Below are 26,912 nucleotides of genomic sequence, written 5' to 3' on the forward strand. Positions count from 1 at the left end.
ATTAAAGTTTTCTGCATATGAGCAGGTGCATAGATGATTTTCGATTCGATTGCTATAAAAATGAAGGTAATCGATGTAAAACTGACTGAGTTTTAAAATTTGAAAGTGAACAATTTAGTGACACTGTCGATGTTTTCAGTTTTTTAAATTGTGTTTCTATATGTTGCCGTAAGACGTAATTCTACGTCAAAAATTTGACGGCTGACAGATTTTGATTACTAACACCCTCAATTGTGTGTTAGCAAAGTACGACAGCTTTTCGCTAGAGGAAGTACCAGCCAGTGTACCTACCACTGATTGCACTGTTGCAGTACTGCCGCACCTGCTACATCGCACAAAGGCAGCTCTTTTCCAAAAGGAGTAATGCCGTTGCACCTACCGCTGGTACCAGCTGCTACTTATTTAGGACTGTACTAGCTCATTCATTACTAAAGTGATAAGTTTGAGCATAAGCAGGTTCTTATATAGCCCAAATAGTGCATTTCTGGCCATCTAGGTATAACATTCTGTCGACCGTGTTAAGAAAGGCAAGCATTAAGCGACCAATCAGCGGTCTTGAATGGCATTTCAACAAGGTTTGGCAATTTCAACAGTGCAATAATTCGAATAATCAAACTATTTTTTTGTATTTCCAATCGATTAATAAATGAAAGAAGGAAATCGGTTGCAAATTGACTGAGTTTGAAACATTTGAAAGTGGACCCTCGATGTTTTCGTTTTTTTAATTTGTACTCCTATATACATTGCCGTAAGACGTAATTCTACGTCAAAAACTGTGCATCTTTTCAGTCAAATACTGAATAAGACGGCTGTACGCTTTCATTGAATTGGTTAGTAAGCAGTGTTCATTTATACGGCCAATTTGATAGATAACTTTAATGTCCAATACGAACATTTAAAGTTTTTTTTTGACGTAGGACTACGTCTTCGTTTTCTATGCTAGATTACATTTAGTAAAATTAAAAATGAAATCGGCAAATATTTCGTGAGTTTTCAAACGATTATAGCAAGCGAACCACTTAATGCATCTTAGTCATTTAAGTGTTGGTGGATAGATAAAATATGTGACAATTGTTTGATATAATGTTTAACATTGATGCTTAACTGCTTAATGGCGAAAATAGGTGAAAAGTTCCAAGGTCGAGCTTTCTCATATACTTTCCTCCCTATTGCCTCGCTTCCTGAATAAAGCAAAACCTTGGTGCTATATTCCGTATCGGAATTCGACCTTTTGTTTTATTATACACAGACTTCGCAGCCTTCTGTTAAGTGTACAGGACAATTGCAGGGCGGAGAGCTAATTTATTATGTGCGGCCAAGCAAAATATTCGATGCTACCGGTGGTGCGATCATCAGCGTTCTGTAGCATACATTTCTATTTGAAAATTATGGAATCAGTTCTTTTCAGAAGAATGAAATCAGAATTATGAATGCTTGAAGATAAGAGTTATGAGAATTTTCGTAACTACTACTAGTGTGAAATTTTCATGTATTTCTCCGGTTCAATTGTTCCTTTGTACCCAGTCGAACACCGTTATCGGTCTAATATCGATGACGCAGACTGGTTAATCTAGAACCAGGGTAATATCCGCATCAGAAAAGCACAAATTTTCTTTTGATGCTCATGACAATAACTCAGTAGTATTGAAAGTGTTTTGTTTCGTTTTTCTTTCTCGAATCTGCGACGCTCCGCCTTCATTGCAAAAATCTACGCTCAACTCGATACAAAATACTACATATAGAAAATTCAGCTTCATTCTTGTTCTTAACACGATAGCAAGTGGAGCTCATACACGATGTGTAACAGGCGTAGTGAAATATGTAAAACAAGAGTTTAAATCAATATTTATATTTGTCTCACGTCACCATTTCATACAACCCCTAGGGCTGTATAGCTTGTAGTATTTTTGAAAACATTGAATTTAAAAGAAATAGTTGTCACAATAGGTAAAGCTTTCTTTCTTTTATTCACAGTTTTATTTGGCGCTATTCGATTATCAATAACTTACCTTTCGCGGATAAGAAACTCTGGTACAGTATCAAACACATTTTCACTACAAACGCTAGAAGTGTCGGAGAGAGAAATCTTTCTTTCTTGCTTGGCGATGCGTGGTATCTTCTCTGCCCTGTCATTTCAGGCAATACGAAACAAAACGCAAAATGATATAAAATTTAAAATAGGTAGTCATGAACGAACATTCAGGTAGCCTTTAAAATATGCACTTTCACATAACGAAAATATTGAAACTAAAGACTAATCTAAAAGCAATCGAAAACGCAAACGACCTACTGGACAGCTCAAGCCACACTTGCTTTTTGAGTTTCATCACCCACAATTACAAAGACTTGAAAGAAAATGTGTGATTCAAAACAATCATTAATTCCTATGAATTTTGGTGCTCCTATCCAAATCGGAAGTGCGTCTTCAGAGATATAAATAAAGATTCCCGTAAGCAAACGTTTTGAAACACATCCGAGCTTGCTAGGGGCACTAAAATTCACAGGAACAGTTAAAAAGTTATAATCTTTAATATTTTTCCAGCTTGTGCTCTAGGGCAAAATCACAAGAAGGTTGTATGCAAAGCCACGACCGCAAGGTTGAAGTAGAATACTTTTACAAGAAAGATAACCCGGCTGCTTGCGTGTCAGTCATTTTTTCTAGTAAATAAACGTTGACCGTTCATTGGCAGTATTGTAATTTCTTTTTGTCTGATATTTTGAATGAAGTTCATTGAATATTTTTAAATTTTGTGCAAATGAGAAGTTGAGGTGCTGCCGAATTGTAATATGCACATTTAATACGACATCATTAAACGGGAACGGAACAAAGGCTACGGTTATGCAGAACGCGAATGCCGGCGCGATGCGATTCGCCTTACCGTGGTGAAATGTACAGCTCTTTTTAAGGCGAAGTAGAGCTATACATTTCAACAGATTTCGTCTTGCCGAATCGCATCGCGCCGTTATTTGCGTTCTGCATGACCGTAGCCAAACACTAAGCGACGCAAACACGTAATAATAATCAGAGTATGCATGTAGATGAAGATAATTAACTTTGGATTATAGCGCCAAACGAGAAAATATGATCTCTTCAAATAATCATTTGTGTTCTTCAAATTTCAGTTGTTCAATTTAATATCCGATGAAATGTTTGTTTATTATCTGATGAAGCTCTTATATAGGCCAAATGATGCATTCCCAATTTACTAGGTCCATAACTCTGCCGACCGTGCTTGGGAAAGCGCGGTATAACGACCAATCAGAGGTCGAATTTTGTGTTTTGACAAGGCTTAAGAGTTTTCAATAGTACAATAGTTCGAATGATAAAATTGCAATTTCATGCATTTGGCAGGAATCTTAGAAGATTTTCTAATCAATTGCTGCAAAAACGAAGGAAATCCATCGAAAACTAACCGATTTATTAGAATTTGAAATTTTTCTCACTTTTTTCAGTTTTAGATTTTCATTTCACATCCCTATGTAGCCGAACTTCCTGAGAGAAGTATTCTAATTCAAAATTAAATCTTCATTAGTTCATTTGTTGTCCTTATAAGGACAATTGTTCAATTTATCATAGGATGTAGTGTTTATCTTACATATCTGTGTTACCTCGATAGTGAGAACTAAGGCGCACGGTCAACACAATGAGAAAGGTGTTTTCACATTGAAAACTTGACACGGCTTTACTGGAGGAAGTGTTGGCAAATGCATCTACCGCTCATACCACCGCTATCATACGAAAGCGCGTCGTTTCATGTGGGGAATATCAAGAACGAGAAATGACGCGCGTCTAAGCATTACCCGAACTGTTTCGCCGTGCTGCTCCCATTTACCTTTACATCGGCCTCAGGGAAGTACCGGCTGCATCTGCATCTACCGCTGAGGCTGTCACTATACTGCTATTGGTACCAAAAGCTATTAACTCTTCAAATAAGTGTGTTATTTGTTCTCAAAAGAACAACTGTTCAATTCAAAATCGGAGTTACGCAATCGCATCTCTGTAATATTACCGACAATAATATTCTTCTGAACAAAATGATACAACTTTTCCATTAGGTCTCTGCCATAATAGACGCGAAAAGCGACGCGAACCGTTTCGCTCGGCTGTAGGTTAATGTACAGCCATCAGTAGAGCTGTGCATAAACCTACGGCCGAGCGAATCGGTTCGCGCCGCTTTTCGCGTGATGTATTCACTTCATGCAAGCCTGCTGCTGATGCTTCCCGCTACCACGCTGAAACAGCATTTTAGTGAAGGGAGTGTCGCTGCATCAGCTGACCCTGCTACTATCGATGCTGATATACCCGCTGCAACAGCTACGCTATGCATAGCCATGCCACAGTTGTGGCCGCTATACGCTGGCCCAACTGTTGAGCAACTGCAACGCTATCCGTAGCCATGCCACAGTTGTGGCCGCCATTGGTACCCGCTGTACCTGCTTCTGCTGGCCCTGCTGCTATCGATGGTGAGATCCGCTGAAACTGCTACGCTTATCCGCAGCCATGCCACAGTTGTGGCTGCTATCTGCTATCGATGGTACCCACTGCTCGCTCCCGCTGCTGCTAAGGGAGGACTGCTGTCGTCACTGTTCAGAACTATTATGAGCGGCTTCGACTAAAACAGGCTCTTATATAGGGATGAAAATAGGAATGAATTATTTTACGTACGTAATACGAATGATATAACTTGAAAAATATGTGTGACTTCATTCCGGCTCAGAGTTATCATTTGATAAGCTCCACCTCTTTTTTCAGTTTCTAAAGTTTTTCCTCAGTTTCGTAGCACGGATGCACAAAAATGATTTCTTGTCGAGCCGGACCGATAGCACTCTTATTGAAGCAACAAAATAACATGTTTTGTGTCGTGTTGTGCAGCTTGGTTGAAGAAAATGTTCCCGTCCCCGTGTCGCATGTAAGCAGATTATTGCGTTCAGTAGACAGTAGATAGTGTATCCAGCGAATAAACACCGATGGTGCTCTCACACACGCAACGGTTTTAACCCGTATCTTATTGCGGTTTGTAACATCAAGCGATTTCGTTTGCTCGCTGTTGCGTGTTGCATCATGTTGCAACTTGGCAGCTGGGAGACGACGAAATTCTGTTTATGCTGATTGATTGAATCGACTTCATATTAGATCTGCATAGTCGAACTAACTGCTTTTGTTAATGCGTACTAACAGGGCAGTTAATTATTCAATGTCGGTTATGCTGATCGCAGCCTTTGCGCTGCCCCTACAGTGGGGGGTTTACTAAATAAAGTGAAAGTGAAAGTGCTTGTGTTGATGCCAGAAAATTATTAACCTTCAATTATTTTTTTATTTGCCTTGAAAAAACATGTTGCGGTTCAAAATCGGTTGCTAATTACAACCTTTAAGCTGCCCTAACATTGGGGGAATTAAGATACACGGACAACATGTACTGTGGAAGCTATTTCACATTCAGTAAATTAGACGGGTGCGACAAATTTGAACTGCTAGGATGCAACACAGAATGCTTGCTTGCGGTGACAAAAATTATTAACTTTCAATGACTTGTTTATTTGCCTTAAAAAAGGCATTTTGATTTCCGAAATTGGATTTCCTGATGGCAATCATCATGCTGCCCCAACACGGGGGGAATAATGGCTGTCTGGCGACACACGCTGAGAAAAACCGCGCTGCTCCTGAGACGTGGTGACCAACCACAGGGCTTGTGCTGCTGCTAAGGAAGGACGACTGCTGTTGTCGCTGTCTAGAACTATTATGAGCGGCTCCGGCTGAAACAGGCTCTTATATAGGCCAAATAGCATGTTTTCAATTGCAAGGTATATGATCCTGTCGACCGTGCTTGGGAAGCAAGCATATAACGACCAATCAGAGGTCGAATTTTTCGTTTTGACAAGGCTTGACTATTTTCAATAGTACAATAGTGTGAATAATAAAATTACAATTATCTTATTTTGGGAAGAATCTTAGAAGATTTTGCAATCTATTGCTGCAAGAACGAAGGAAATCCATCGAATTCTAACCGATTTATTAGCATTTGAAATTGGACATATTTTTCACTTTTTTCGGTTTTAGATTTTCATTTCACATCCCTATGTAGCCGAACTTCCTGAGAGAAGTATTCTACTTCAAAATCTGTGTTGACCAGCGTAATGTAAAAGTTATTTCCGTTCTTTGATCTATTTTACAAGTCAGACTATTTTCATGGTACTTAGGCTTTTATGTCACATTTTTACCATTAACATAGCATGGGATCAGATTACGTTTATCTGTCTAGTTTTCAGAAACAATAATTCAAAGCGAATCCAACGTGTATCTATCAAAATATATAGTTTTTTCTTATCATAGAATTTGTATTGCCCAAAATTATTCTTAACATTATTCTTAACATTATTCTTAACATTCAAGCACAGGCAAAATGAAGCGGTGAAGTCTCAGAAGTAAGCTGTTGCGATCATGATACAAACCAGGTCTTTGCATTCCACAAAAAATTCCAACTTTAGTGCAAATGTTTTGCACAAGAAGTGTTTCTACATGAAATTTAGATGTTGTAGAAGCATTCAATTGAAAAATATACTGTATTTTTCGAATATTTGCTTTCGTTTTTACTGATAGCATGATAGCAATCGTAAGGAAGAAAAGCAAAGTAAAGCCTTGGTGCTACATGCCGATTCGGAATTTGACCTTCTGTTTTTTTTTTATACACAGACTTCGCAGCCGACTGTTGAGTGTACAGGACAATGACGGGGCTAGCGCTACGATCCTACTGACACTAACAGTCTCTCCCAGACCGAGACTCGAACCTGCGACGACTGGCTTGTTAGGCAAGCATCGTACGTTGAGACCATCTGCTCGAAAATGGATCATTTTTTTTATTTTTTAACTTTTCGTTAAATACTGGAGCAATCTCGCATATAGAAAGTTGTTCCGCTCATGGTAGGTTTTTGGATGGCAAGTCTCAGCAAACTATACATTTGAACAAAGAATTCGACTATTTTTTGTATTAATATAAAACCAATGTTTATTTTCCAATTTTCTAAACTTCAATTAAAATAACTTCAAAATGAATGCATTAAGGATGTTGCTCATTGTAAGCTTTGCGATTTGAAATGACTATCTCAACCGTTTACACACAAAAAAGTGTTTTGGAAACATTTAAAAATTGGTTTGAAAATCAAAATTTAAAATAATATTGGTTAAAAGTTCATAAATTTATAGTAAATGTCAAATTGTGATAAAAAGTTTTAGGTCCTGACAGTCAATTTATTGTTATTAACATCTAGGTATGTCTATGCAGAGAAATTATTATAAGAAATGATTATTTCGATGCAAAGTCAAAATTTTGTGTCCAAGTGTTGCTCTTAGCTGCTGCTTAGTTCTTCACTGTGCTTTGCTTGTTATTTAATTTAATTTCTTAGTTACTGTACTTTACGATCATAATGCAAAAGGTAGTAAATTCAATACTTTTTTTTTCGTTGTCCTTTCTCAGTTTCTGGGTATCGTTCAATTCTTTGAGAAAACTAAAACTCATTAGGTTTCTGTTTGAATGTCGTAACTACTTGCAAAGTCCTCCAAAAATTGGTATTTACTAGTTTTTTACACTGTTGATGTGGTTACAAACAGCATAAATTTAAATTAAAAAAAAAATAGAAGAAACGGACTGAACAGTAAAGCGTTGTTTTTGATTGCATCTGAATACGATTCGCCCTTGATGGTATCCTAAAGTATCACATTACTATAACTATCTCAACTATCACGAATTATGATTCTGTCCCCGATCCCCAAAAATTACTTATATGATACTGAATCGATTTGTATCAGGCCTGCAATTTTATTTATAGATAATTATCTGCAGACAACCCACCGAGTATGGTGGATAAAAATAACCAAGTACTCGTGATGGCAAAGTTGTTAAACAGATTCACGTTTTTGTTGCTATGCTGAACTTTAGAAAAGAAACTTGAAAGTGGTCACTTCGAACCGTCCTTGGCAGAACAAGTCCACCTAGCTAACTTACCATTTTGAAGCTCCTCATTCACTATCGTCTGTCGTTTGGCGCGGGACGAAAGACAGTGTCCTTCACGTATGTGTATGTGTGCTTCGGGTCCTTTATTCCTTGGTATTCACTCAAAGTTGATTCGGTCCGTTCACGAATCGCGTCGCACCCTCAATCAACTAAACAACCACTAAATCAATCCAAAAAGTTGCTTCCTCTGCCGATTGGTTTTGGAGCGCAAATTATGAAATGATGAAGAAAGAAAAAAAAACTACACTGCTGCTGCGAGAAGAAAATAATACGATTTAGCTTCCTGGAAAAACCGCACACAAAAACCACACACGCACGCACTTCCACCGAACCGGAAGCTAAAGTTTTTTTTCCTTTCTTGTACGAATCAAGCTGCTCACAGATCGACCGAACAAACAACTGAACTGAAGAAATGTGGCTGCTCTCCAATGCAGAGAAATGCTGCCTGGGTTGGGCAACGAAACACGATAGATGATGTCGGGTTAGTTTGCTGTGTGTTGGGAAATTGGCGGGCAGAAATGTGAAAACTGCTCCGGCACCCTGCTGCTAAATGGCTTGAATGGATCATAAAAAGAAAGACTTTAAATTACAATGATTTGGCAGGGAGGCGGTAGTCGTGCGAGTTTTTTAAATATTCTGTTATTCATTAGCTAAGTTAGTATAAATCATTCTTCATATTTACGAGAGCAGATAGAGTAAAAAAAACAGAGATGCCAACAGATGTGGAAGTCTTGATTAGTGCAGAGGTAGATACCTGGCTGTTTCGCAAGCGCAGGAAAGTAAGGAAAAATTACTGAGTTGTGGCGAAAAGTTATGAGGAGAAAAGAGAAATCGCGTTCGTCGCTTATTTTTCCAATGCAGTCACTTGTGTGCACACGGCCCTAATTCATTCACTGCAATCCAATTCGAGAAAATAAAAAACACTGACAGATGATGAATTTGTCATTCGTGATGCAACTAAATAATGGTGATCAATTATTTTTTCACAACACCGTGATACAATTTGGACACTGGATTGGTATTTCTAGCACTTGAACAAGCATCCATAGCCACTATGATTCTTTAAACCAAAAAACAACCAACATTCGGTGCTGTCGCACTGATGCCTGTTGATCTCGCTTCCTTGGGACTGCAGAAGAATCCTCGGATACAACACGGTTGATTACACAGAAAATAAGAAAAAAACCGATCACGGACGAGAGCGAGCGCAGAAAGCGATATTGACACAAACTATGCGAACTAGGGACTAAATCGAAAAGTGTGTTTCATAAACATCGATACCCACCAGGCCAACCGAGTTTGAGCTGGGGAAACCGTCAGACAGCATCAAGTGCCACAGGCCAACATCGTTCGCGACATGGATCGTGTGCATGTTTGTGTGTTGGTAAAAGTAAGTGAGAAAGAGCGAACCAATCGACTTCGGCACGCTGCTTTTAATTTGGGAGTGGGTGGGAGAGACTCGGCAGCTCTAAGTTGCACCGTTCGAAAAAGTTGGCATGACTTAGGCCTAGGTGTTTGCTGCAAATGTTCGATGGAGTTAGCGCCTTGGTTCGGGCAAGTGAATGGAGGCGCCTAGCCAGTTTGGCTGCCAGACTCACTGGCCAACGACTATTTCGCAGTGTGCAAACTTAGTGTTCGGGTTCTACTCCTACTCCGAATCGAAGTGATCGTACTGTGAGAATTCGGCAGCTATGGTGGTAGTATTTTGCGAACTAAGATAACGCACAGTGAACTAATACGCTGCACAAGATTGGTCATAAAAATATATTACGCATCGAATACTAACTTTAAAATGAAAATCACATCCAGACTAGATTGAAGTCATTACAAATTACTGCCGCTAGATTTGGTCCAACAATAACTCCATTATTATAAATCACATAGGCTAAATATTTACCATTCTACCATCTTCTTGAAAACTTAGTAAACTCTTCAGCGCCCTGATGAATTTCGATGTTTGTTTTTTTGAGTACTATAAACTCCAATTTACGCACGATATTTCATCATCAAATTCAAACTACTAAAACCTGTATTAAAAAAAATAGGATTGCACTGTTAAACACAAGTTTTGCTCTAGAGTTGAAACTGAAAAAAAAGAAAGAGAACAGTTTCCTATTTCGGTGAATTTTGGCTACCCCATCAAAGATAACTTTTTCAGAGACTTTAATGAGTATCCCATTTGCAAACGTGGAAGGGATGAACTTGAAGAGCAATTACTGTGCGGTCTTTTGATGCAGTTCTGCATTTACTAAGGACCCCAAAGTTCGCTAAATTGGTTAAAAGCCTATGGTCTTTTTAGAGCAACTTTTTTTTTGCTTTCGTTGGCCAATGTTATTCTAATAAAAACTGTCGATCCTGTGGTATCTTTCAACTGAAACTGAGTCGTCCACATTCCACATGGACAACCTAGAGTGTACGTAAACGTTCACGCTTGTCCATAGGAAAGGAGAAGGGAGAATCATAATGTCCACGTGGACAAGGTATTTTTTCCAAAAGTTGAAAATTTACAAAAACAGAGATGCCAACAGATGTGGAAGTCTTGATTGGTGTGGAAGTACCTGGCTGTTTCGCAAGCGTAGGAAAATAAGAAAAAATAACTGAGTTGTGGCGAAAAGTTATGAGGAGATATGGTCTTTTTAGAGCAACCTTTTTTTTGCTTTTGTTGGCCAATATTATTCTAATAAAAAATAAGAACCTTTCAGGAATTTCAGGTAAAATTAGATATTTTTTTTTTGTTTTTTCTCGTTAGCATAGGTACTTTTAATTTCTTTAAGGTAATTTGACATCATTTTCAATAAATTTTGTTTTAATTTTTCTAAGCACTTTCAACTAAGTCGTTTTCTAAATTTACAATAAGTTTTGTCTTCAATCTCATCTTTATGGACCACTTTTAGCTAAATTTGGAATTAACTTAAACAACAACACGAATCTCATAAAAATGTCGAATGTTACAGCTAAGCGATCATAGGCAGCCATTAGCTTGAATTTTAATTGTTTTGTTATTAGTGATTTTCTCTCATAAGAATCACTTTACTAATTTCAAACCAATTCAAGTTATTTACTTTTTTTCTGGATTCAAGGAGCTTTCTCAAGCATTGTTATATAATTCGGAATTAGCTAGTTTGTTTCATCGGTTTTACTTCAGTACCTTAGAAGTATTTTTCACCCCATATTGGCTAAATCTTGATCATATATTATTTTGACCTTTTCTGTCTAATTATGTCTGATTAAAGCGTTTTAAACCATTTCCGTTATTAGCTTTTCACAGCCTTCATAGATGTTTTTCAACCACTTTGAACTTAATTAGGAATTATTACTTTTTTGTTCTTTCAAGCCTTCCGGAGTGTTTTCAGATGTTTCAGGTTACATTTACGAGAGTTTTTATTCGTTTTGAATCAACCCGAAAAAAGACTTCTCTTATTCCTCGGCAACTGCATGTACAATTGACACAAACTGGCCTGCGTATTGTAGATCAATCTGTACTCTAACAGTATTGACTAGTTTCATCGTTCGAAATATCAAGCAAAATACGGCATCACCTGCTGGGAATGGGTTAAGTTTGACTTAGTTTTGTGAGTTTGATTTTTTCTGGTCTATAGTTGCTTTATATACCATTCGATACTAATTTAAGATAATCTCCCAGATGGTCTCGAGGTAAGATGTTGGCCTAACAAGCCAGTCATCGCGGGTTCGAGTCTCGGTCTGGGAGAGACTGTTAAGCCTGTATCAGACTAACCGTTCCGTTCCTTTTCGACCAATCAGAGCACAGCGGTCGACCGTCGCTTGTTGTTGTTGCAAAAAATAGAATCTTTTCTATGTTTGCCGCCGACCGTTCCCAACGGTTGCCGGCTGCTGTCATTGACATGGCAAAGGCAAACGTGCCTCTTCACACCTACACAAAGTCACATATAGAGACTTATCGGATAAAAATGTGTGCTTCTCTTGTTGGCACACACGTCAGCCAGTCAAAACATTAATAGCACCGGCAACGCTGCTTGGCGATGTCAAATTTCGACAAACGGGAAGGAAAAAAAGAAGTTTTGTTTTGATCGTGCGCTAGGAACTTGTTTTTATTAAATCTGTGTTTCGTTTGTAAGAAATAGTTCCAGTGTAAGTGAAAAAAACTTGACCGTTCGTGCCTCTCCGGTGGAATATAGTCATACGGTCAGACTCCGCTTTTTTTGCTGCTGCGATTGCGCGTTTTTGTCGTGTTTGCGTAGTGTTTGTTTGGTGATGCTGAATCAGCAGGAATCACGTAAGAAAACCAGCGAACAAATTGGACACTAAATCCAGTCGTCCTCTGGAAGCTACCGACGATGCTCGAGGATGAATCCGGGTTCGGAGCACGGCATCGGCGCTGGTATCGACTGCATGGTCATCTCCTTCGCTATTGGACCTATCCTGATGATGAAAAATACAAGCCTCCAATCGGAAGTATTGATTTGCTGAAGTGCTCAGAAAGTAACTATTGCACCGAGATTGGTATGCTTACGATTGAACAAATTATTATTAGAATTCCGACGTCCACCACCGCCGGATGATGTTGAATCGCTGGTGCTAGCAAAGCAAGGCAATACTGCTATTCAGCGGTTGGTTTGTGTGAATATATGGCTTTCACCGGATACTAATATGTCGTTCTATATTTTTACAGGTATTTGCTGTCTGCTGATTGTGAGTAGTATTAAGATGAGTATCTTAGTTAGTTATTAGTTAAAATTATGAGTTCGATGAGCAGGTGAAGATTATCGTTTTTTTTTTTTAATTTTTCTGTGATGAAGTAAGTAAGTGAATTGAAATAAAACTTGAACCTAATCTTACATTTATCTTTTACTGACTATGATTGAGAATTGCAACGATTTTTTCGGAACTTATTCGACATATTTTATAATGTTTACACATTAGTAAGCGTATGTACAGGGGTCAAAATAAGTAGTATAGGCAAGTGCCGGTAGGCATGACAAACCTGCTAATTTTTGGATGAATTTGATAATTGGTTACCTGATAAAAATGCTTATTTGCATCATTGGCATAGATGAAAAAACCATTTCTAAAGTGAATGTTTCATCAAGATCGGGAATCGGTAAAGAGCTCATTGAGAAATGGCTATTTCTCATCCGAAAATCCCCAGAGGAACCTTTATCAGGGGACATTTACATTTCTGCATAAAAATATAGCGTGAGACAACTCCATCTTCAGGATTTTCCATCGTAATCTTTTATATCAGGTATATTTTTTAATATAACCTGGATGCCCCGAAGGAACTCGTAGTTGGAGAATTTACATATCTGCAATAAAATATAGCATGCGACTCGTCTATCTTCAGGATTTCTCTTCAGGAATCATCCAAAAGACATATTTCTGAACACAGGCGGCATTGGCCACTACCGGAACAATCCAAATGCCCCGGAGGAACCCTGAATGGAGAAATTACATTTCTGCATCAAATATAGCGTGCGACACCTATCTTCAGGATTTTTCATCTGGAATATTCCTAGAGACATATTTTTGAGCATATGCTTCAATGTCGTTTAACGCACACCTGTCCCAAGGTGCAGAAGGCTTGCGAAAAACATAAAATAAGTACAAGTCGGACTCGATTATCCGGAGTTTTAAAAAACATTTCGCTCCGGATAATCGAGCCATTTTTTTTTTAATTTGTAATATCTTTCATCTAGAACAGTGAGTTCTCTATTATAAAATTGTAAACAATACATGTGCCGACGAAAAGAATTAAAAATTATCTTTAGACTGTTTGTTCGGCGTTTGTTATACATATACACTATCCGTCATAAGTTTGGAATCGTTTTACTGAGTATTGCAACACCCAGTTTGAATATTGCAACACCCCGAAAAGTTTAGCATCACTTGATATGGGCAGATTAATTCAACTCTACCTCTTGATTCTGGAAACCTAGAGAGTTGGAATCTTCAGTAAAGTTGCTCAGGGGGTCAAGGACTTGTGATTTGAGGAGAGTATAGTTCGGAATTCAGCCACAACGCAGCGCTAGTGTGCATGAAGTTTTAAGTGTTGAACGCTATTTAGCTCGCGCGATAAGTTGAAGTTTGAATACGAAGAGCCACATGTACCCTAGCGCCGCATAGTGAGGTGATTCAGTACTAAATTGTCTACTATGTAGAAGCCTTGAGCATCCTGAACAAGTTTGCTGAACACCGCAACCCTCTAGCAGGTCGGAATCGTGAGATTATTTGAATTTAAACTACGACAAATTGTGTGCCCACTAGCGCCACGTAGCGGTAAAATTTCACACTGAATTTACCACCATACAGTAGCCTTTGACCTTCTGAACAAGTTTGCTGAAAACCGCAACTTTCTAGGTAGTCAAAAACACGATATATCCGCCTATTCCAGGTGATGCTAAACTTTTCGGGGCGTTGCAATATTCAAACTGGGTGTTGCAATACTCAGTAAAGCGATTCCAACCTTATGACGGGTAGTGTATATGTATAACAAACGCCGAACAAACAGCCTAAAGATAATTTTTAATTCTTTTCGTCGGCACATGTATTGTTTACAATTTTATAATAGAGAACTCACTGTTCTAGATGAAAGATATTACAAATTAAAAAAAAAATGGCTCGATTATCCGGAGCGAAATGTTTTTTAAAACTCCGGATAATCGAGTCCGACTTGTACTTATTTTATGTTTTTCGCAAACCTTCTGCACGATGGGACAGGTGTGCGTTAAACGACATGGAAGCATATGTTCAAAAATATGTCTCTAGGAATATTCCAGATGAAAAATCCTGAAGATAGGTGTCGCACGCTATATTTGATGCAGAAATGTAATTTCTCCATTCAGGGTTCCTCCGGGGCATTTGGATTGTTCCGGTAGTGGCCAATGCCGTCTGTGTTCAGAAATATGTCTTTTGGATGATTCCTGAAGAGAAATCCTGAAGATAGACGTGTCGCATGCTATATTTTATTGCAGATATGGTAATTCTCCAACTACGAGTTCCTTCGGGGCATCCAGGTTATATTAAAAAATATAATTGATATGAAAGATTCCTGATGGAAAATCCTGAAGATGGAGTTGTCTCACGCTATATTTTTATGCAGAAATGTAAATGTCCCCTGATAAAGGTTCCTCTGGGGATTTTCGGATGAGAAATAGCCATTTCTCAATGAGCTCTTTACCGATTCCCGATCTTGATGAAACATTCACTTTAGGAATGGTTTTTTCATCTATGCCAATGATGCAAATAAGCATTTTTATCAGGTAACCAATTATCAAATTCATTCAAAAATTAGCAGGTTTGTCATGCCTACCGGCACTTGCCTATACTACTTATTTTGACCCCTGTACATACGCTTACTAATGTGTAAACATTATAAAATATGTCGAATAAGTTCCGAAAAAATCGTTGCAATTCTCAATCATAGTCAGTAAAAGATAAATGTAAGATTAGGTTCAAGTTTTATTTCAATTCACTTACTTACTTCATCACAAAAAAATTAAAAAAAAAACGCTAATCTTCACCTGCTCATCGAACTCATAACTTTAACTAATAACTAACTAAGATACTCATCTTAATACTACTCACAATCAGCAGACAGCAAATACCTGTAAAAATATAGAACGACATATTAGTATCCGGTGAAAGCCATATATTCACACAAACCTACCGCTGAATAGCAGTATTGCCTTGCTTTGCTAGCACCAGCGATTCAACATCATCCGGTGGTGGTGGACGTCGGAATTCTAATAATATTTTGTTCAATCGTAAGCATACCAATCTGGGTGCAATAGTTACTTTCTGAGCACATCAGCAAATCAATACTTCCGATTGGAGGCTTGTATTTTTCATCATCAGGATAGGTCCAATAGCGAAGGAGATGACCATGCAGTCGATATCAGCGCCGATGCCGTGCTCCGAACCCGGATTCATCCTCGAACATCGTCGGTAGCTTCCAGAGGACGACTGGATTTTGTGTCCAATTTGTTCGCTGGTTTTCCTACGTGATTCCTGCTGATTCAGCATCACCAAACAAACACTACGCGAACACGACAAAAACGCGCAATCGCAGCAGCAAAAAAAGCGAAGTCTGACCGTATGACTATATTCCACCGGAGAGGCACGAACGGTCAAGTTTTTTGAAGTAGAATACTTCTCTCAGGAAGTTCGGCTACATAGGGATGTGAAATGAAAATCTAAAACTGAAAAAAGTGAGAAATATGTCCAATTTCAAATGCTAATAAATCGGTTAGTTTTCGATGGATTTCCTTCGTTTTTGCAGCAATCGATTAGAAAATCTTCTAAGATTCCTACCAAATGCATGAAATTGCAATTTTATCATTCGAACTATTGTACTATTGAAAATTCTTAAGCCTTGTCAAAACACAAAATTCGACCTCTGATTGGTCGTTATACCGCGCTTTCCCAAGCACGGTCGGCAGAGTTACGGTCCTAGTAAATTGGGAATGCATCATTTGGCCTATATAAGAGCTTCATCAGATAATAAACAGACATTTCATCGGATATTAAATCGAACAACTGAAATTTGAAGAACACAAATGAATATTTGAAGAGTTAATATTTTCTCGTTTTGCGCTATAATCCAAAGTTAATTATCTTCATCTACATACTTACTCTGACTATTATTACGTGTTTGCGTCGCTTAGTGTTTGGCTACGGTCATGCAGAACGCAAACAACGGCGCGATGCGATTCGGCAAGACGAAATGTGTTGAAATGTATAGCTCTACTTCGCCTTAGAAAGAGCTGTACATTTCACCACGGTAAGGCGAATCGCATCGCGCCGGCATTCGCGTTCTGCACAACCGTAGCCTTTTTTCCGTTCCTGTTTAATGATGTCGTATTAAATGTGCATATTACAATTCGGCAGCACTTCAACTTCTCATTTGCACAAAATTTAAAAATATTCAATGAACTTCATTCAAAATATCAAACAAAAAGAAATTACAATACTGCCAATGAACGGTCAACGTTTATTTACTAGAAAAAATGACTGACACGCAAGCAGCCGGGTTATCTTTCTTGTAAAAGTATTCTACTTCAACCTTGCGGTCGTGGCTTTGCATACAACCTTCCTGTGATTTTTCACTTACACTGGAACTATTTCTTACAAACGAAACACAGATTTAATAAAAACAAGTTCCTAGCGCACGATCAAAACAAAACTTCTTTTTTTCCTTCCCGTTTGTCGAAATTTGACATCGCCAAGCAGCGTTGCCGGTGCTATTAATGTTTTGACTGGCTGTCGTGTGCAGGGGCCTATAAACGTCAACATTTTGCCTAACCAATCATAAATTCATCACGGCGGTAATATTTCATTTCAAATGCTTACAAAACTTATCTTATTCAATGAAAGTGCACATTGTCCTGGAAACAAATGTTGAGCTTTTGTTTTTTTTTTTCATCTAAAACGACATTTACTCGAGAGTAAGTCTACCGACAAAATGGGACGTTTACTCTATTTCACTTGTTTTAGGGCAAACCAACCAAAAAGTGGGTACCAGAAACGCTGGTACCAGAATCAATGAGTGATAGATGGATAATGTATGGAGTTTGACAGCCACAAGAGCCCCCTGGTCGTGTGTGCCAGAAAGAGAAGCACACATTTTTATTCGATAAGTCTCTATATGTGACTTTGTGTAGGTGTGAAGAGGCACGTTTGCCTTTGCCATGTCAATGACAGCAGCCGGCAACCGTTGGGAACGGTCGGCGGCAAAAATAGAAAAGATTCTATTTTTTGCAACAACAACAAGCGACGGTCGACCGCTGTGCTCTGATTGGTCGAAAAGGAACGGAACGGTAACGGTCAACCGCTACGACGGTTAGTCTGATACAGGCTTTAGTGTCAGTAGGATCGTAGCGCTAGCCCCGTCATTGTCCTGTATACTAAACAGTTGTCTGTGAAGTCTGTGTATAAATAAACAGAAGATCAAGTTCCGAATCGGAATGTAGCACCAAGGCTTTGCTTTACTAATGTAAGATAATCTTTTTCACTGTTTTCTTGTTTTGCTCCCTCGAATGGTTGTTAATTAAATTTGAAATTAATTTGTTTTGTGTGGATTTAGAAAAAACTCGGGACGCTCTATACATACCACCAGTATTTAAAATTATCCTCTTTAATGGTCATTCCGGAAGGCGGAGGTTTTTTGACTAAGTCCCATTCTCAATAAGGCTAGGGGAGGATACTGGCAACAAGGCCGATTGTTTGTGCGCGTTTTTATCTCCACGTAATTTCTTCATTATAAGTGTGTTTTGTGCGAAAATAAATGGTGAAATCAACTAAAATTACTAGTGTTGGTGTTCCAAATAACAGAACTATCGGAATATGCAGCCTTAGGAGGATTTCGTGCGTGATAAGTGATATTATTTATTCAGTTTTCGTTTCTATTCGAGTTGTTTGCGTTGGCATACTATATGCTCAACTGCATTTTTTTTTGACATGTAGGCGGCGTTGTATTTTTTTGCTTTGATCATCGATGTGTAGAGGTAGAATAATACAGATCTGTTTCGTATGTATTTTTGGTTGAAGGTAGAGGAAAAGTAAACTAATTATTTACTAAAATGCTTGTAAATAAACAGAATGCGTCACTTAGCAATTATTTTTAGAGTTTCGGGTTTATGTTTCGAAGAACATTGGACTTTGTTCGCGTAGGTCTTATTTGACAATGTTCAACTAAGAGGTGAAGCCCCTTTAGGTTGGCTCACTAAAGATTGATTTGCTACCAATGAAAGTTACGTCAAACCGGTGGATAAAAATAAGCGTATAACTAAATTATTAAGAGTCTAAACTCTACGTATTCATTCACCCACAACCACAAAACATAAAACAGTAAAATTGCTATATAAATTCTAAAAATTCAACTGATAAAACACAAATTAAACTTAACAGTCGGTAAATCACGATAGCTTCAGCTCTTCGTAGCTCCCAAAATTTATACCTATTATATAATCAATTATCGACCCGCAACATCTAACAGATGTATCCCAGGGTCTCCCTTTCCTACTAAATTTTTTTATCTCACGTAACATTCATGAGGGCACGTAGAGTTCTCTGCGGTTCTCTATGCTAAGTCCCATTCTCAATAAGGCTGCATCCATAAATTATGTAACGCAAAAACCTCACTTTTTGGACCCCGCCGATTTGAATTCTGCGAATTCCCAGATCATTTGGCGCGATTTTACTCTAGAGTTGTTTTTGTTTCCCTTTAACTGTGAATGATTTTATCTCGCTCTTTCGGCTTTTTGCTGATATTGTTCGGCAGCTTCTCTCGATGCCTGGTTTAAAACATTCAATAAGTGTTTGACTGAATGTTTATTCGGCTGCAGAAACTGTATCATAGATCATTGTAAGATTACATCACATAAGAAAAGAAAAGAAGAGATTTAACAGTTGAGAAAAGTTTATTTACATGGACATAAACAATTTTCGGATCGGATTTTTTCAGTAAAGTGTTTTTTCACTGTCCGGAGGTTCTTCTCGATAAATCGAAAAAAAATGTAACGCCTTGTAAACACCTTGTTAGCCATTTTGATCTCGAGCTTGAGCTTGAACGACCGCATATTTCGTAGTTGCTTTTCCGTGATGGATCTGAACTACTGAAGTTGATAGTAAATTTGGCATTGATTTAACTTTTTCAATGTACAACAATTCAGTATTTCTCACTTTGTATAGATCGATAACAACACCAGCTACGTGCTAACGGTCGGTTAGGGAAGGAAAAAAAGAAGTGTTACAATCGTTATTGCCAGAGACCGAGTTTACCTCTGCATCCCTAACGACTGTTAGGGGAAGGAAGGATACTTTTGTCACCATGGTAAGAGATAGATTTTTGTACTTTTCACCCTCCCAGCTGGTCTTGAGGTACGTCGTCGTATATTTGAGTCCCGGCTCAAGAGAGACTGTTAGTGTCAATAGATCGTAACTCTATTCCCGCAATTGTCCTGTACAGACATTAGAACGATTGGCTGCCAAGTCTGTGTATTACATGCAGAAGGTCCAGTTTCGAATCGGAATGTAGCACCAAGGCTTTGCTTTCACCCTTCTCTTTATGCTTTTGACTCATTTGCTCTTCTATACAGAGCCCCGTTAGTTTTTTTGCCAAATATTCGCAATTTTAATTGCCTGAAGGGGTGCGTTCAACTGTGTTTTTTGTGTCTATTTTAATTTAGCGTGAAGGAAAAGTAAAAGTGGTGGAAAGATATCGCTTATCAAAGCAGTCGCTGTAACCTTGAGGCTAGAGCTCCCCTTTGTTAACAAGGCACCCTGAACTACCAACAAAGTTAGGTTATTTTTCAGCGAGTGAGATCATGTTGATCGGCGTGGCACAATTCCATGGAGACTGTATTTTGGTTGTGATAAATTTGGAATTCTATTCTATGGATGCTTGATATTTTTCTTGTTTTTATATCCAAGAAGGGTTGGGGAGTGTCGGTACTAATCAGCATGCAGGGGTCATTGGAGATGCACATCGAACAGCTTATCACAAACAGTAAATTCGATGTACAGCTCCGATCGACTCTAATCAGTATCAAGGTGGCAACCGGTGGTGGTCAATTAAGGTCAAGCTCAAGCTCATAAATTTTTGTATGCTAAAATGTGTTCAGTTAGTTTGTTTCTTGAAGCGTTTTAATGCCTTTTGAGTTAAGCCAGGTGCATTTGTTTTTTTTTCTTTTCTAACTAGTGGAAAAAATAATATCTTCCAAGCTTCAACAGGAGCCTTCAGTTATATTGAGTTATTTTTTAATCTTTTTTATTTTTTTTTTTCGAACGGTTCACAACTAGATTGGAAAACGATTTTTATTTTGGCCATTTCCGTATTTTAAAGGCTTTTTAGGAATTTGGAATTTTGAGTTAAAGGAAAACTACTTGATTTTGACAGCTTGACAAGGAAAGCAATGATTTTCAATTGAAAAAGGAGATTAACAGCGTCACTGTCACTTGACGATTGTCAATTGGGTCTTTAGGTTTTACACGGTTTTCTAATTTTTACATATCAGCTGAAAGAGTGCAATTTTATGAGCAAAACGTGATTTTTAAAAAATGTTTATCGTTTTCCTTCGATTTTTTGAATGAAGAATAAAAAACTGCTCGAAATACCCTAAATGACAGTTCTCCCATATACCGTACAGGGGCGAAATGTCATTTAAGACATTTTTTCCAAGAGATTTTGTTCTTCATTTGAAAATCTAAGGAAAACGATAAACGTTTTTCAAAAATCACGTTTTATTCAGAAAACGCGGCTTTTTCAAATGATATATAAAAACTGGTATAGCTCTTGGACCCAATTCAAAAAGATAATTAATTGATTTTAATTGTCATTTTTGATTTGGCTGAAGCTTTACAAAGACGTTTCTATGGGCAAAAGATTCTGGTTTGTGCTATTGGTTTAATTTTTTGGAACACGAGTCATTTTTGAGAAGCTATTTATAAATGCTATTTTGGGATGGTAATCTTTAATGATAACAAATATTTTCAGAGCCAAAACGGTTTGTTTGATCGGTGTGACGTCTTCGGCAAAGTTGTAAATAATAATTTAGTTTTTCCGAAAAATGCTTGCTTTGCTTTTAAGGCGACAGACCGATTATCGATCCAGTGCCGAATCCAGAATACGTCGCCATGTCCCTCAATCTTGGGCTGCTATCCTTCAATCGCCCCTAACACCTATTTCGCGTGCATCCTCGTCGACAGCACACATTCAACGAGTGAGGGGTCTACCCCGAAGTTGACGACCTCTATCGGGATTCCTGCTAAATATAACCTTCGCTTGACGCTCATCCGGCATTCTCGCCACATGCCCAGCCCACTGAAGCCTGCCGTGTTTTATCCGCTTGACTATATCCGCCGATTTGTATGCCTACTCGACTACTTCAAATGTTTCCCTATCTAGCACCACCGCAGCACCAACCTGCGACGGACTACCACGCACTCTGCCAGCCACCATGTATTTCGTTTTGGCAGAGTTTATGACAAGCCCTAATCTCGCAGCTTCCCTCCTGAGAGGTCCGAAGGCCTCTTCCACAGCTCTACGGTTGATACCAATGATGTCGATATCGTCCGCAAAATCGAGAAGCATGTGCGACCTCGTAATGATGGTGCCGCTTCTCTGCACACCAGCCCTCCGTATAGCACCTTCCAATGCGATGTTGAACAATAAGTTCGACAGCCCGTCACCCTGCTTCAAACCATCTAACGTCACGAACGAGTCCGATACCTCACCGGCTATCCTGACGCTTGATGTAGAACCTTCAAGGATAGCACGTATCAGCCTAATCAGCTTTGTTGGGAAGCCATGTTCGATCATAATCCGCCAGAACTCATTTCTCTTAACTGAATCGTACGCTGCCCTGAAGTCTATGAACAGATGGTGCGTCCGCAAGTTGAATTCTCGAAATTTATCAAGGATTTGTCGCAAGGTAAACATTTGGTCCGTCGTGGAGCGTCCCCCTCGAAAACCGCATTGGTACTCGCCAACAAAGGTCTCCTGCAACGGCCTCAGTCTGTGGAACAGGATGCGGGAGAGAATTTTGTACACGGTATTGAGAAGAGTTATGCCCCGATAAATGCTACAGTCCAGGCGATGACCTTTTTTGTAGATCGGGCATATGAGACCCTCCAACCAGTCCGAGGGCGATTCTTCATCAGACCACACTCTCAGCATGATCCGATGGATGGCACGATACAGCTGTTCGCTCCCGACTTTGAAGAGTTCGGCGGGAATGCCGTCCTTCCCGGCTGCCTTGCAGTTTCTCAGCTCTTTCACTGTTTTCTTCACCTCTTCCATGGATGGTGGATCCACAGCTTGACCATCATTCTTAATAGTCATCCTGCTCCTTTCGACTCCACTGTTTCCCTCACCGTTCAACAGCACACTGAAGTGTTCCTTCCAACGCCTGGCCACCTCTGTTTTATCGGTTATCAGGTTCAACTCCCTATCGTTTCACATGACAGGGGCCGAAAAATATACACTAAAAAAGTTATTTTGAAAAAAATCCACGTGAACAAATTTTAAACGATTTTAAACCCCCCTCCTAATGGCGACCTAATAGCGATGACCAACAAATCTTAACAATTCAAATTACAAATTTCTAACAGTATTGAGAAGTCACCATTTGTGATTGGCCACACAAACTCATTATTTACTAACATCAATCATAAATACCTAAGCTACTAACAAACCCCTCTTAATGGTTCTGGACCTGACAGAATAGCTCCATTTTTTCTCAAAAACTTGGCAGAAGAACTATCTACACCTTTACTACACCTCTTTAATATGTCTCTGAAGAATGGAATTTTTCCAGAACTCTGGAAAACCTCATTTTTAATGTCAATTTTCAAATCTGGCGCTAAATCTGACATTCGTAATGATCGTGTAATTGGCATTATTTCATGCATTCCAAAATTATTTGAATCAATAATTAATGAAAAAATCTTTCAGCACGTAAAAAACCAAATTACGACTCAACAACACGGCTTTTATAAAGGCCGATCAACTACCACGAATCTTTTGGAATTCATAACTTTCACTTTGACTGTAATGGACAACGGCAACCACGTAGAAGCTCTTTATACGGACTTTAGCAAGACATTTGACAGAATCGACATACCTTTATTGCTCTTCAAGCTCGAAAAATACGGAATGGAAACAAAAGTTTTGGAATGGCTGCAGTCATACTTAACAAAACAAACAAAAATAAACCGCTTTCAAAATTCCTTTTCAAACCCAATAGAAGTAACTTCCGGGGTTCCTCAAGGTTCTCTCCTGGGCCCTTTTCTTTTTATATTATACGTTAATTTTATATTATACAATAATAAACAAAGCAAATAGTATGCTGGGCTTTATGAAACGCTTCGGCCATAATTTTCAAGACCCATATACAATCAAACTATTATATATAATACTGTAGCATTGTATATAGTCCCTATATTGTAACACATGAAGAACGCATTGAATCTATCCAAAAACAATTGAGCAGAACCATTTCAAATCGCATAGAAATATGCGGAAATTTAATGGACCATTTTTGATTTGAATGAAACTTTGCACACGTATTTGGCTTAGCAAACTGAGCATTTTCCACAGGTGGAGAGATTTTTTACACCCATGAGTTACATCCTAAAAGGGCGTATGCCTTTTGGCATAGGTTTTATTCGAAGCATTGTAGCCCAGAAACCGTTGGTTGTATAGAAAAACTGTCTGAGAATGAGTTGTAGCGAATCAAAAATGCATCATAAAAAAATATCCACTGTACAAAAAAAAATTTTTGACCAAAAAAATTTTAAATAAACATTGAATTTCAATTTAAAAAAACGAGTTGAATTTTTTTTTTTGAAGAAACTTGGCGTCAATACGCAACTTTAAAAAAAAAGTCCAGGATGGAGGAATGAAAAATAATTTTTTTATGGTAGATTAATTTTTTTATGAAAATTCTAATTCAAACATTTTTCAAAATATTTGTATTCTGATGATTTTGAAAGATGCTGAGAGTCATTTTGAATCAAAAAGCTCTTGGTAGTAAACATTCTAAAGGCATCGGTTTTCGAGTTATTTCTAATTTAAGCCCGAAAAATTAGAATTATTTAGGAAAATACACGTTCTTCTTAATTTGTCCATGGTTCTCCAGCAAAAACCATACGTTCATTGGAATGCTTGATCAAAAAAATACAATTCATTCTTTGACAACAAAACGATTGGGCGAACGGTTCTCAAGAAAAGAGTTAAATGTTCTAAGTGATATAAATATATCCCTCTAGTGCCCAAATTAATTTCTAGACCGGCTTTGGTAAAATCACTAAGAATAATTATAAACCCTTTTTTAAGTATTTATTGAAGCTTTTCAGCACTTCGACTGAAGCCCGCCAAATGGCGGCATTGGGCACTAGAGGGATATATAAGAATCAAATATTGATTTTCGAGTTTTATTATCTTAGGAACATATTTTTTCATGACATAGATACTTTACAGAACTAGTTTCACCTTATATTTTTTATTCATCATAAGTAAATGATTCGTCATCTTTTGAAAACAGCTTCGTTTGTATCTTATTTTCTGAAATCGGAACAAAAGAGTAATACTTCTGTGTGGCAGCTATTATTATAGATTTTTTGAAAATATTGCTCCATTCTGTTATTCCTTTTTCATATTTTTCATATGATACCCAACTAAATGACATTTTTGATGAACTTTTATTATTTTTTTGATTCTTTTGCGCTTCGTAAGCTGAATTGGACAGCATTTCCCTTGCCATCATATGAAGCACGCTGCATGCTTATAGACATACAAGCACTTAAAGAACGCCGCGAACTATCAATGCTTTACTTTATCAATGACATTATTTCGCAACGCGTGCAATCTTATAAATTATTTTCGCAACTAAATTTTTATGCACCCAGTCGTCAATTAAGAAATCGTAAAATATTTTCGGAAAACACTCACAAAACTAACTACTCATAAAATGGCCCAATAAATCGCATGATGCGTCACTATAATCAGCACTGCGAAAATATCCACATCACTATGGGCAGAAATCAAATCAAAAAACGACTACTAAACTACTGGAAATAATGTATAGAATATGAGAAAACATTATGTTATTAAAACTGTAAATAAATATTAAACGGGACACATACACTTATGGTTCTTACAATGTAAAAATTACCTTTTTTACCGACCGGTTTCGGGTAAGCTGTTACCCATCTACGGGGCGGAGACATCGCCCCGTAGATGGGTAACAGCTTACCCGAAACCGGTCGGTAAAAAAGGTAATTTTTACATTGTAAGAACCATAAGTGTTTGTGTCCCGTTTAATATTCGTTCGCGAGTTCTTACGTTGCACTAAAATTTAAAATTTAAAGTTGAAACTGTAGTCCATATTTGCTTGACGAAATAAATAAATAAATAAATAAATAAAAAAGCAGACGTTCATAAACAGATAACGATGGCATGACAAAAAAAATATTTTTTAAAAAATTCCAACTTTGTTTTTCAATTTTTCATAATCAGACTGTTTTCATTGTTTAAGTAAGTCGTGTACTAAAAACATAAATCTATAGCACACAGCGAAATCAAAAATGGTCGATTAAATTGGTTGTCTGTTTTTTATGGAAAAAAGGAAAAAGGAAGAAAATCGTGACGGTATGAAACGAAGGACGCCAAACTTGTTTTACAACTCCGAAATATTGATAGAAACCTGCATGACGTATTTATTGGACATTACCGTATCAACTGAATCTTGTGGTGTAAGAAAACTCTAAGAAAGCTATCATCAAATGACATGATGCGGTGATAATTTCAAATGACACAATGAAGAAGAGGAAAGCGTCAGAGTCTCCGTCGGTTGAAATAGTTATTAGTTTAATTTGAAATGATGGAGAGAAAATAGACATTAAAAACTATTTGAAAGCGAAAATGTTCATCGTGGTTCAATTACAGTAGCCGAAAAGAATCAAATGAAAATGAAACTGTTGGAATCGTAACGGCACGAAATATTTGAATTTGAGCTTCGAATATTTTCTATTCAGCCTCTAATTTTATTTTGCTAGAAATCATTTTAGAGTGGATTGTGGAGTTCAATGTGTGATTTTTTCTGACGTTGAGAAATGTTTTTAATAACTTACAACTTTCAAATTATATTTCTTTCGATTTCTTCTGGGCTAGATTCTGGCGTTTGCAAGTTTTTGGGTTTATTTGCTTGTTTGAAGAGAAGTTATCTTTTTTTTTACAACATCTAATATGATACCAACTTTTCAGCCCTTTGAATTTTTTTCTTTCGTTTTTAGTCTCTTCCAACTTCGGAAGCATTTGCGATTTGACGATTTTTCTGTCCACGTGGAATGTGGACAATCCCTTGGTCTTTATGCGTTTGAAGTCGTCTCAGACAACGCACACTCGAATCCAAACTTCGGAATTTG

The 26,912-nt window shown here is 37.9% G+C and overlaps 1 protein-coding gene across 6 annotated transcripts in view; it reads right to left on the reverse strand.

Annotated features, from left to right (window-relative positions):
• The window catches only part of LOC129722951 (probable chitinase 10), a 132,983-nt gene extending 123,726 nt beyond the window's left edge, over positions 1 to 9,257 (reverse strand). Inside the window, exons 1-2 of one of the 6 annotated variants that reach the window (XM_055676829.1) lie at positions 9,093 to 9,257; positions 8,001 to 8,261 (exon numbers count right to left, since the gene is read on the reverse strand). In XM_055676829.1, the coding sequence (XP_055532804.1) occupies positions 8,001 to 8,018 (18 nt within the window). In that variant the 5' untranslated portion in view covers positions 8,019 to 8,261; positions 9,093 to 9,257. Of the gene's footprint in view, positions 1 to 8,000; positions 8,262 to 8,937; positions 9,033 to 9,092 lie in introns of those variants that run through there. The other 5 variants (XM_055676833.1, XM_055676830.1, XM_055676834.1 and 2 more) reach the window with 5 other exon arrangements.
• Between the last annotated feature and the right edge of the window lie 17,655 nt (positions 9,258 to 26,912).

Source organism: Wyeomyia smithii, chromosome 2 (genome assembly GCF_029784165.1).
Source record: "Wyeomyia smithii strain HCP4-BCI-WySm-NY-G18 chromosome 2, ASM2978416v1, whole genome shotgun sequence".
In the NCBI taxonomy this organism is placed as follows: domain Eukaryota; kingdom Metazoa; phylum Arthropoda; class Insecta; order Diptera; family Culicidae; genus Wyeomyia; species Wyeomyia smithii.